The 12,602-nt window shown below is 45.1% G+C and overlaps 1 protein-coding gene across 2 annotated transcripts in view; it reads left to right on the top strand.

The window, feature by feature from the left end:
- Positions 1-12,316, top strand: part of MAN1A2 (mannosidase alpha class 1A member 2) — a 213,134-nt gene extending 200,818 nt beyond the window's left edge. The window contains exons 13-14 of one of the 2 annotated variants that reach the window (XM_038561892.1): positions 6,117-6,168; positions 9,420-12,316. In XM_038561892.1, coding sequence (XP_038417820.1) covers positions 6,117-6,144 — 28 coding nt within the window. In that variant the 3' untranslated portion in view covers positions 6,145-6,168; positions 9,420-12,316. Of the gene's footprint in view, positions 1-6,116; positions 6,169-7,766; positions 8,564-9,419 lie in introns of those variants that run through there. The other variant, XM_038561893.1, reaches the window with a different exon arrangement.
- Positions 12,317-12,602: the final 286 nt, after the last annotated feature.

Below are 12,602 nucleotides of genomic sequence, written 5' to 3' on the forward strand. Positions count from 1 at the left end.
TTTAAGATGTGGCGATTACGCCGTCATTTAGTTCTGAGGATTTCTAAATTCCCATTGTGAATGGAAATTCTTTGGCCTCCTCCTCCTGTCTTCTTCCCAGCAAGGATACAATTACAATTGAAGGACCATAGAAATGACAGGCAGATCTGAATCCCGAAGACATGGAAATTCTAGAAATAAAAAAGTGTAACCACTGCAATGAAAATCACATTCACTAAATTAAACATCACGAGACACATTGAAAGAGTATTTATTCAGAGCGCAGCAAAAATATATAGGAATATGGGAAAAACAAATGGGAAATTAAAAGCATCAAAGACAGACTAAGGCCCTATTATGTCTGATTGGAGTTCTGGAAGGAGAATAAAGATAAAATGGAGCAGCGGTGATCGATATTGAAGAGATTCCAGAAATGATGCAAAACCCACATGAAGCCACAGATCCAGGGTGCAGAACATTCGAGAAGCAGGATAAATTAAAAACAAATCCACGCCTAGACACAGTGTATTGAAATGGCAAGACATCAAAGGCAGAGAAGACCTTGAAAGCCACCAGAGAGTAAATACAGATCCCTTGAAAAGGACAGCTAGAAGGAGGCCAACTTCTCTGCAGAGCAATGGGAGCTGGGAGACAGATCATAATGGGTCGAGCAAGAAGAGCTGCCCCCTAGGTTTGTGGGCTCCGCAAAAGAGCTCTTCCAGAATGAGGACAAAATATCAACAGGATGCAAAATTGAGAACACTAACCACCAAGAGAACTATTGTAAAGAACAAGCTTCAAGGAAGAAAATGATGCCAACAGGATGGTATGAGATGCAAGAAAAAAAACAGTAGGCAAGTAAGTGGTCACCATATCGATAAACTCAAAATATTTCCACCACACCCCGCCACCCGGAGTTAAATATTCTGAAGATCTCTGTGAGACTTCAGAGAGGGAGAAATGGAGAGAGGAGGAAGATGGTAAGATTTTTGGCTAAGTGTGTTTGGTAAACTTGGGAGGGAACCACCAGAAGCCTAGAAATAGCATGTGAAAATTCTGAATGTGGAGGGACAAAATAATATGGAATAAAGGGAACAACTTGATTAATTTTTTTAAAGGCCTGAATGAGGAATGACAGGGATGGTTGAGTTAAACAATTGCAAGAGGTAGGTGGATTTACCCAAGGCCAGACGAGATGATAAGGCCAAGCACGGGTTAAGTGCCCCCGTGGAGGGCTTTACCGTGAGGGAGGGCAGGTCCACACCAGACCTTTGGGAAGTTGAGGTTGCTCAGTGTGACGTGCACCCAGGGTGGGGGCAGGAAGCTTCACCACGCTGTGGGTCATCCCCATCATCCCAACAGAGAGCCTACAAAGGCCATGCCCTTACAGTCAAAATGACAGTCAAGAGCCTTTGATCTCAAACCAGGAAATGCAGAGCTTATGCCATAACCAGGCTGGAATTTTGAGCCCCACATCGAAGCCTCTGGAACTGTGAGGGGCTGACCTTATTTTTACTTACAAGGGACATGATTAGTGCCCTAGCCAGTTCAGGCCCTCGGATCCTGCCATCAAGGGAGGGGGCTGTTCAATTGTCACATTGAAAACCTACCTCTTGGCGATTGTCCCTTGAGGCTGAGCCCTGTCAGAAACTAGAAGAACACTGGAGAGTGACACACACACACACACACACACACACAGTTTTAAAACTACAACTCCAGGGACGCCTGGGTGACTCAGTAGTTGAGCATTGCCTTTGGCTTGGGTCATGATCCTGGGGTCCTGGGATTGAGTCCAGGCTCGGGCTCCCTGCAGGGAGCCTGCTTCTCCCTCTGCCTGTGTCTCTGCCTCTTTCTCTGTGTCTCTCATGAATAAATAAGTAAAATCTATAAAAAAAAAAAAATAAAAACCTACAACTCCACTGTTATGGCCATAAAAATTCCTCCCCCACCACCCAAGCTTGGCTGGTTCCAAGTCCCTGCTCTCCCAAGTTTTCACAGCTCACCTGAAAATAATAGGAGATCCTATCCTTTCAGTAGCCTGGACACATATTATTTTTCACATTTTCTTTTACTGATGAGGAGACAGCGACCCAGAGACTGACGTGGCCTGCCCGAGATCACTCAGCGGTGAATGGCAAAGCAAAGAAAGGAAGGTGGGCTGTGTGGTGTGGGCCCGTTTCTCTTTCTGCTAGCAGGTGCCAACAGAGGGAGTCCCTGGAAGAGAATGGGGCTAACTCCAGCCTACATTTCCACCCACCCCCTCCCACTCACCTTGCTGCTGCTTTTTTGTAGAAGGGTTCCCCCCTCCCAACAAATAAGGAAAAATTTGAGAGAAACATAGAACCTCGAGTTTGGATTTTAACGGATTTCTCCAGCATAGGCCATGGTGTGCTGTTCCCCAGAAAAAGCCCAACATCCAGATAATGGTAGTTCCTGAAAGAGAAAACGGAAGAGGAGGTCATCAAAGAAATAAAGTGAATTTCCCCAATCTAGAAAGCACGAACTTACATGTTGAGAGGAGGCTCTGGGTACCTGTCACAAAAATGAATGACTACCTATCTAAAACTGTGACTTTTTTCCTTTTTTAAAGATTTAAAGCTGTGACTTTTTTCCTTTTTTATTTTTTATTTTTTTGTAAGATTCTTAAAAATCCCGGGACCCTGGGATCACACCCTGAGCCAAAGGTGGAGGCTCAACTGCTGAGCCCCCCAGGTGTCCCTAGATGCTCACTTTCAACTGAGTTTGGGTGGCAGAGAAAGCTCACTTTAGTGTCCCCTGGCCGGCATGGGGTCCAATGTTGGCACGCTGATTCCAAATGATTAATCCTTTCTCTTCTCTAGTAATTCAGATACTGCTTATTTCCTTTTCACCTCCCAACTTGAAGAGTGGGTTGCTGATGAAGTGCTATTTCATGGGCGCCGTCTACCAATGGAAGTTTTGTACTGTTGGAATATTTTCATAAGGAAAGCAAATTTTTGTTCTCATACAAATGTGTGCTTTTTTAAACCTTGGATAGGCAGGTGTGGAAATGGAGTAACAGAATTGGGTGTCAGAATAAAGTCTTCTCTACATTTCCATCTGCATCTAGATTTTATTGTGTGCACAGCAGTTTCGATGTCTTCCCTGGAGAAGAATGAGAGGAGGAATTCTGAAACAGGCATAATTCAAGAAAAAGTTGCTCCCTGGGGTTCCTGGGTGGTGGCTCAGTCAGTTAAGTGCCCGACTCTTGATTTCAGCTCAGGTCATGATCAGGGTAATGGGATCGAGCCCTGTGTCGGGTTCTATGCTGAGGTGGAGCCTGCTTATGATTCTCTTTCTTTCTCCCTCTGCTTCCCCCTGCCTCCCTCATGAGCGTTCATGTGCTTGCTTTCTTTCTCTCTTAAAAAAAAAAGAAAAAGTTGTTCTCTCAAGATCTTTCATTTTGGTTACTTCTCCAGTAACCAAATATTACCTTTTATGCATAGCAGATAATTAGGAGTAAGTTTTTTAGTACCATAGGGTTTTTTTTTTTCCAACCTAGAAGTCATTGCTTGAAGAAATCTCAAAAATACATCATCTTTGATTACTGAAAATTGATGTCAGTGTATTCAGTTCTTGTAACAAGTATATTGTTTACATTTTTCTTCAAGGACTCAGAACTATATGAAACTATCTTAAAGTCTAGCAAATGAATTACTTTCTCTGTAATCAATCAGTGGGTGTGAGCTTATCCTACTAAGTGATATTATTGGTATTATTAGTATTGTTTCCCAACATATACAAGATTAAGTCATTTTTTAAAAAATCAAGCCATATGCTATGGGTAATAGCTGCTGTTCCATCTGTTTCAGCATCTCCTATAACTGAATGACGGAACAATTCTAAAGCCATGCAGTTTCTTTTCTGCTAAAGAATGATGAAAATGGCCCATCATCTTTTTGCTTCAGCCTATAATTCTGTTAAAATTTAGTTATAATTACATGCCTTTTTTAAAAAGATTTTATTTATTTACTTGAGAGAGAGAGAGATCACAATCAGGGTAAGGGGCAAAGGGAGAAGCAGACTCCCCGCTAAGTGGGAGCCCAACTTGCGCTTGATCCCATGACCCTGGGATCATGACCTGAGCTGAAGGCAGACGCTTAATTGACTAAGCCACCCAGGTGCCCCTAATTTCTTTTTTTTTTAATTGTATTTATTTATTCACGAGAGACACAGAGAGAGAAGCAGAGACACAGGGAGAGGGAGGAGCAGGCTCCTTGTGGGGAGCCTGATGCGGGACTTGATCCCAGGACCCTGGGATCACGCCCTGAGCCAAAGGCAGATGCTTTGGCTCACTGAGCCACCCAGGTGTCCCCCTAATTTCATTCTTAAGACACAATTTACGGATGTGTGAAAAATGTTTTGCTTGTGATTCCTAAGTCACTTATTATCTTCGCTGTGATTTTTCTAAATGAATGTCCGTCTAAAGATTGATTTTCTATTCTATAAAAATATCTTCTATCAGTTTTGCCCTTCTTTTGGTAAGACTGCCTGTCCCGACTACCATGCCCCAGCCTTAATCCTTGACAAGCAACTTTAAATATTTTAATTCCTGAAAAGTCCTTATCTAATGAAAAGGAAAAAATACAAATGTTTCCTCTACTGTTTCCTTTTACTACTATTTGCATCAATACTTCTGGTCACCAAATGTGTGGATTTTTTTCTCACACCAACCAAATCTCCAACACCAGCTGGGTATTCTATGATTCTATTCGGTTCAGACACCATCTACCTGGAGTCAGATCCCACAGGTTAAGGGCTTAGCAGCACAAGACTGTTCTCCCTTCATATACCAATAGCAAGTGTGAGACCTCAGGGGATCCACATTTCTGTCTGACTTGGCTACAAATCAGGGGTTCCCCAACTCCCTCCTCAGGTTTAATAATTTGCTATAATGGCTCACAGGACTCAGGAAAACACTTGTGTTTACTGGCTTATTATCTTATAAAGGATATGATTAAGGATGTAGATGAATAGCCAGATGAAGAGATACACAAAGAGGTCCAGAAGTGTCCTGATAGCAAGAGCTTCTGTCTCTGTGGAGTTTTCGTACACCATTCTCCTGGCACATAGATGCGTTCACCAACCCGGAAGCTCTCTGAACCTGCTAGCTCAGGGATTTCTATCAAGGCTTCATCACATAGGCATCATGGTTTAGTAACTCAATCTCCAGTCCTACTTCCTTCCCTGGAGGATGAGAGTAGGGCTGAAAGTTCCAAGCTTGGTCCTGATGACCATTCCCCATCCTGAAGCCATCCAGGAACCCACCGAGTCACCTTATTGTAACAAAAGATGTTCCTATCACCCAGGAACTTCCAAGGGGTGTGGGGAACTCTGTGTCAGGAACCAGGATCAAAGACCAAATATTAGGACAGAAGGTGTTCCTAGCACCTTTATTGCTTAGGAATTTACAAAGGGTTTTAGGAACGCTGACCAGGAGCTGGGGAATGAAGACTAAAAAAACCGTATCTTATTATGTCACAATATTATATCATATCTGGGAAGTAGTAGAAGTACTAATTTACGGTAGACTTCAATAAGTTAAAGACCCCTGTCGTAAGTTCTAAGGGCAATTTAAAAAAGGGGGGAAAAGCTAGTGGAAAGATAAGAAAACCTGATTTAAAAAAATATATATATAGTAACAAAAGACAGAAAGGAGAGAAAAAGCCACATAGATCAGTTGAGATGAATACAAAATAAATAATGAGATGATTGATTTAAACCCAAATATGCCAACAACTACATTAAATATAAATGAACTAAACACTAATTAAAAGCAAGGATTGTCAGCCAGGATTTTAAAAGACAAAAGTATTAAGCTATATGATGTTGTCAGTCTACTGAAATATAAGGATAAGAAATATTAAAAGTAACAAAACAGAAATATTAATCAAAATAAATATGGCATTATTATGTTAAAATCAGAAGGATTACCAATATTACCTTTTATGCATAGCAGATAATTAGGAGTAAGTTTTTTAGTACCATAGGTTTTTTTTTTCCAACCTAGAAGTCATTGCTTGAAGAAATCTCAAAAATACATCATCTTTGATTACTGAAAATTGATGTCAGTGTATTCAGTTCTTGTAACAAGTATATTGTTTACATTTTTCTTCAAGGACTCAGAACTATATGAAACTATCTTAAAGCACTCTTACATGTCCGTCACTGGTAAGTGAAAAGAACATGTGCTTTGTTTGCCTCATTCTTTTTCTAAAAACAGTTCTTTTTTTATACATTATTTATGTTATGTTTAGATAGAAGATGATTTACTGTGGATGGTGTTGTACATGGTTTGGGTTTTTTTCCTTCTTATGAAATGTTGAAGGAACAAAATACATCTTCAAAAGCCATAACAAGTATTCTTGAAATACCTTTCGCCTAAGTGGAATTAAATAACCAAAAGCTAAATATAGTTCCTAAGGTTTATTTTGTCAATGTTTTGAGTGCTAGTAAATCAAGATATTCTACAATGACCTGAATCATGCTGTATTATTCTTTCTTGCAGTATTTAACTTTTTTTTGACACTTTGGGTTCATAAATTTCTTCTTATAGTTATCCTTCTAACCCATTCTATCTTACTCTTCATATCAACTGGCATTATATTTCCTATGTATGTAGCTATTTGTTTTTAATAATTGTTTTTTGTATGTAAAATTACTCAATCATGGTAACATTTCGATTTTGTAATAATACATATACATTTATATTTGACTTATTTATTATTTATAGGATTATAGAGTTATATATAGGATAATTATAGATTTATTTATAGAATTAAATAAATTCTATAACAGTACACAAAGAGATTCTCACTCCAAAATATGTCTAAAATGATTACTCTCAAAGTTGAATATTTTAATATTAACATTAAGCCGAATGGCATAACATATGCAATTGGCTGACATTTTTGCACTAATTGTATATGATGGTAACTCTCAAGGTCACATGATTATTGATTATCACGAACTCATGAATGCCAGACATTATGCTGGAGTATGCATTTGGCTCTTTGGCCTTCTTAAGGCTGAGGCTTAATACCAATGTCAGAATTGAACTAGTATGCACCCTATGCATACTATTCACTTCTGAAGAGGTCTTCTACCAAAACATGGTGTAAACCAAGAAGAAGGAAATGTGAGATTCAGGAAACCAGAGTTTCATCTTTTTGTTGTTCTTGTTAAGATTTATTTATTTATTTTAAAGAGAGAGCGAATGCGTGCATGAGTGGGGGGAGGGGCAGAAGGAGAGAAGCAGATTTCCTGCGGAGCACGGAGCCAGAAGATAGTGCTGGGCTAGATCTCAGGACACTGAGGTCATGACCTGAGCTGAAATCAAGAGTTGGATGCTTAACCAACTGAGCTACCCAGGCGCCCCGAAAGTTCTATATTAATGGAGACAGGAAGAAAACCTCCAACTTGACAAGGAAAGATTTTATAACACCAGCTGTGTGTCAGTCAGTCCGTAGTGCGGCAGGTTAAAAGCATTCAGAGCTAGATTTCCAGGCAGGTGAAACTGATAGAGAACCTGATGGTTTGAGTGATTGAGGGGCTAAGTACCCAGTCTCCCAGGCTTTGTCTCTTCTCGTCACTTCCAGTGTTGGGTGAAACACTACATCCCAGGTTGGGGGATCTGGTATCCCAAGTGGGCAGCCTGTGAAGGCACTGTTAGATAAGGCAACCTGGAAGTGCAAGGGAACAGATTCCCATCGGGTGATGTGCCCATTCACATGGGCAGATAAATTCTCTATTCTTCTTCTCTTCCATAGAGGACACTGGGGCACAGTTTTAACCTGTCAGCTCATCTGGAGAACTCACAAGTGCAGAAGAACATACCTGTCCAGCAACCTGCTGTTCCCTGGTGGCTTTTTGTGCTATCAAGCTCACTAACACATCACTTTGCATTGCCTCCCACCTTTCCTTCCTGCCTTCCTTTTTCCTCATCCTCGCTTACCTAGATTTGCATGTCCCAAATAAAGTTGATGCAGTGTAGTCTGTACTTCGGACTACTTTTTAAAGGATCTGGGCCAAGATGAAGACAAATAAGTAACCCAGCAACTTCTATGAAAACTCAAAGTAATGAAACAAATGGCAATTAATAATAGTAGAAGACATGGCTCAGCCATTAATAGGGTGTAGTCCAACACTGTGAATACTAAATATCTAACAAACATTGAGCTAGAGCTGCCCTGGAAGAATGGCTGGGAGAGAGATGATTGGTATGTGTGGTGGTTCTAGTTAAAAAGATCTAAATTCTCATCTTCTATAGTGAGAAGGTAATTAGAGTTTTGAAAAATCTGAAAAATTAAATGGTAAAAAAATTAAAAGAAAACACTAACATATTTGAAGAATGATTGCCTTTGGGGACAATAGGAAATTGAAGGAAAATAGGAAATTGAAGGCAATTCTTTTTCAAATCTTACTGAATTAACCAACTCAGCCAACACTGTGACTTCAGTCTCCAAAAATGCATTTGAAAATGCATCTCAGGGATGCCTGGGTGGCTCAGTGGTTAAGCATCTGCTTTTGGCTCAGGGCATGATGCTGGTCCTGGGATTGAGTCCCACATCAGGCTCCCTATGAGGAGCCTTGCTTCTCTCTGCCTGTGTCTGTGCCTCTCTCTGTGTGTCTCTCATGAATAAATAAATAAGTAAATAAAGCCTTAAAAAAAAAAAAAGAAAATGCATCTCAAATGCTGGTTACGATAAAGGGCAACAATGTGGCTGTATTGTTGTTTACTATATAATCAAAATAGGGTGAATGAATGTTGGCTTTTAAAGAAACTTTCAGTTTCCTGGAATAACTGCACCATTTTTTATTGCCTCCAGCGCTTGGGACTTTCCCCTCAAAATGCCTCCTTAAAGGTAAAGGCCACCTTGGCAGGGCTTCACAGCCAGTAGCAATGGTGGGAGGAGTCCATGCAGCCCTGTGCTCTCTGCCATGAGGTTCATTAGCCCAGGATTGATGCTGTAGGAGTCAGATCCACTCTGCATCCCTCACCCAAAGGGCACTCAGATCCAAGGCTTCCACCTGCCCCAGGAGGATGGCCATGCCCTATACACTGTAGGTGTCGAGCTTCTTGCCAACACTGGTGGCCAAGTCCAATCAGAAACCAAACAAAGGCAGGGGGCAGAGTAACATGAAAGTGGTCTCTATCGTGGGAGCTTCTTATATGCCAGAAAAGGAGCCTCATGGTACCTTGGGATGATGTTGTTCAGCCTGGTACCCAGGATGGCATTTCTTAGTGTGTGGACCATATGTGAGGGACAGAATCATATTCAACTGGGAGGCATCAACCATCAGGAGAAAGAACACTTGAGAAGCACCCAGTAAGCGCCAGGTGCCCTCCTGGATGTTTTAAGGGCGCTATCTCAAGGCCCACAACACCTCTGCAGGGTAAACCTTGTTGTTCCATCTTGCAGATGGACCTGAGGATCGGAGAGGCTAAGGAGCTGGCCAAGAGGCACACAGCACCAAGTGGTGAATCAAGGATCCATCTACCTTCGGAGTCCCCAGGTTTCTTCACTAACATTCTGGGGGCCCTTACAGGAAGAAGCCTACGGGGGCGGCTGCTGGAGACTGAGACCTGGCAGCCAGTGCGGAGGTTCCTAAGGAAAGCACTGCACCATCTGCTGTCAGGTCACCCAACAGCAACACCTGGAAATCTTGGGTCCTCTGAGGGCTTTCACCATCATCACTGTCATGATTGTGGGTCACTGGTACGCTGCGTGGCTTGACAGTTACTGAAAACTTGTACAGCCTTGCTTTTATTTGAACTTACAGCGCCCCGCAGATGTTATTCTGCCCGTTTTTCAGATGAACAAAATGAAACCCAGAGAAATCCTTTCTCCAGGAACCCTTCCTTCGGAGCGCAGAGCTCTAGGGGCAGCCCCTCTGAGGGCTGGGGTGGGAGGGTATGGGGCAGGCTTCATCCCGGGCAGCGAGGGGCCCTGCCAAACATTTGTGGGTGTGAGTGAGGTGAGGGAGGAAGAGGCCAGGCCGAGTGGATTACTGAGCATTTGAACTCAGCCTCAGAACAGCAAATATTGATTCAAGAAGCTGCCCAAAGAAGCTGACATTTTTACAGTCAACAAATAAAACCGAGCCCCTCCCAGCCCCCTTCATCAAAGGCCCTTTCTCTCTGCAGCTGCCAGGGCACCTTTGTCATCTGCGCCTGGGAAGAGGAGGAAGGGCTGGTGGGAAATGTCCACAGGGGCCTGGCTGATGTCAGCACTTCACCTTTAGAGAGAACTGAGAGCCCCAGACCCCAGGGGTGGGACCTCGGGGAGCCAGGCAGCCAGCCCAACAGGTGCCAGAGTCCCTTGGGGCAGAGCAGAGCCTGGCACCTGAGTCCCCAAAGACAACAGACACGCCTCCCACACAGCTTCCTCCTGTGGTGGCTCCTTGGCTGGTTAGCCTGCCCAGTGCCCCTCATTCACGGACTGGGAAGCTGAGGCCCAAAGAGATAAATGGCTCTCCAAGGTAAATAGAGGGAGAACAGTGAGGTTTGCGCAGCTCCTTGGTGTCAAGGCATAGGGGAGGCTCAGCTCTCACTAAGCTGAAAATGAGAGGCAGCCACCTGGTGGATGACGGTCCCTGCCTTCCTGGCTCTGCCTCCGTGACCCGAAGCCTGGCCTTCATACCCTGCTCAGACAGGTCCCTCCACCTGGACTCCCCAAACCCTTTTGGGGTACTGCTCATCCTTCATGCCTTGCTCACTTGTCACCTCTTGAGGAAATCTTCTGAATGCCCTCCCCATCCTGCCCCCCTCCCCCGCGACCTGCACTTGCACCTGTACCTTTGTGGGGCAGAATCACTGCCTCTCCCCCAGCGCTCCCCGGAAGCATGGGCTGCTTCTGGCCTTGTCCGCCAGCGCCTGTTTCCCCTTGGGTGGGCCATCCCTTGGGTACTCATTTCTCAGTTCTTCCAAGCCAGACACTCCATTAAGGGCAGGAGGTGTGCTTGGTCCACTCCTGTCACCCAAAAGAGCCTAGAAAAGTGCCTGGCACTGGGCAGGCACTCAATCAGTGCCCGTGGGATCGAATTAGAAGTATCTAAGATAGGCAGCGAAGAAGCCAGAGAAGGGAATCCCGCTGCATCTGGACCGGGAAGGAAGGTGCCTCGGCCCAGGCAGGTGCACCTCAGGACGGAGGCTTCTGCCCTTCGTCGCTTTACTTGCCCTCCTCATCACCTGGGGGCTGAGCTTAGTTTCCCGGCCAGTCCCCATCAGCCGCTGGGAAGGCAGAGGCTGAAGAGCACGCAGCCCTGCGCTCTGCCTGGAGCTTCTGGAGCATGTCAGGGAACCCCAGAGGCCTTTCCACTTGCTGCCCGACCGGTGGGCCAGCCTCTGAGCTGCTGCCCCAGTGTCCACGGTTTTGGACTCAAGGTGGTCAAGGACAGTTCTTCTCAGGACGGGTCCCAGGCATTGCTGCAGAGGAAGCTGGCAGCCATCCCTGCGGCTCCCCAAGGCTCTCCACCTTCTGGGCTGGGGGGAGGTTGAGACTGGCCCCTGTGGTTGGGCGTGAGCCTGGCGCCAGTTCAGGGCAGAAGCGGCACAGACCCCTCCTGAGATGGACATGCCAGTGGTCTAGCTCATCACTCACAGGAGACCCACGAGGGTGAGGCCACCCAGGGACCAGTAGGGGGACAGCGGTGCCACACCCTCCACACCAGGCCTCCGTACCCGGGTGTCCAAGGCAAGTGCCCCACGTGTCACCATCTCCTAGACAGCGGGGAGGGGAGGGAGGGCTTGCAGGCCTGCAGCTGTTTTTAGCAAGGGACGCAGGGGTCTTTCTGCTCACTTTGGTCAGCTTGAGCTTGGTCACGTGGCCACGCCCACCGTGTAGTTTCTGGCGCAGCGGTCATGTGCCAGCTCAAAGGCGCAAAGTTGATGTGATCCAAGTAAAAGAGGGCGTGTGGATCCCGGGGATCCTCACTCACCAAATGGCTCTCCCAGTGTCTGGGGCTCCCGGGCAGATCCTGGGTGCCCACAGCCTGCTGGACCCGGGGACCTTTCCTCTCCACTGGCCACTGCCTCCCAGCTCAGAATGACCTTGGGCAAAACCTGTCTGTTCCCAGGGCTTCCTTTTCCACATCTGGAAAAGACGAGGCCCAGACCAGCGATCACGGGGCTTCCTTCCAGCACTGACCTTTGACAACCATGGTCATGGGCAAGTTCTTTAACCTCTTGGGGTTTCAATTTCCTTATCTGGAAGAGAGATAAAAATAGTTCTCACCCCTGAGGGCTGTTAAGAAATCGTCTAGGGTCATTCCTGTCATGTAAGACATAACCAATAAACGCTTGCTGTAACCAAAGTAATCTGAGTTCCATTTGTCAGTTCTTTAGGGAGAATCCGGTGAACTTGTTCGTGCGAAGACAAGCATCTGCCGCAAGTCCTATCATCAGCCTCCTTCTTGGTCGTTTTAAGGGTCAGGCTCATGTCTGGAACATTGCATGTGTTCAAAAATGAATTCTAGATCCTGTGGGGCAGATCTCTCCCCCCAGGTGTCCCCTGCAGGCTGGCTGGACACTTCCCAGTGAGCCAGGGCAGCTGGCACATGTGGGGATGCAACTAAGCCAGCAAACCCAGAGGCCACCAAGTCTG

This window comes from Canis lupus, chromosome 17, assembly GCF_011100685.1.
Source record: "Canis lupus familiaris isolate Mischka breed German Shepherd chromosome 17, alternate assembly UU_Cfam_GSD_1.0, whole genome shotgun sequence".
NCBI lineage: Eukaryota > Metazoa > Chordata > Mammalia > Carnivora > Canidae > Canis > Canis lupus.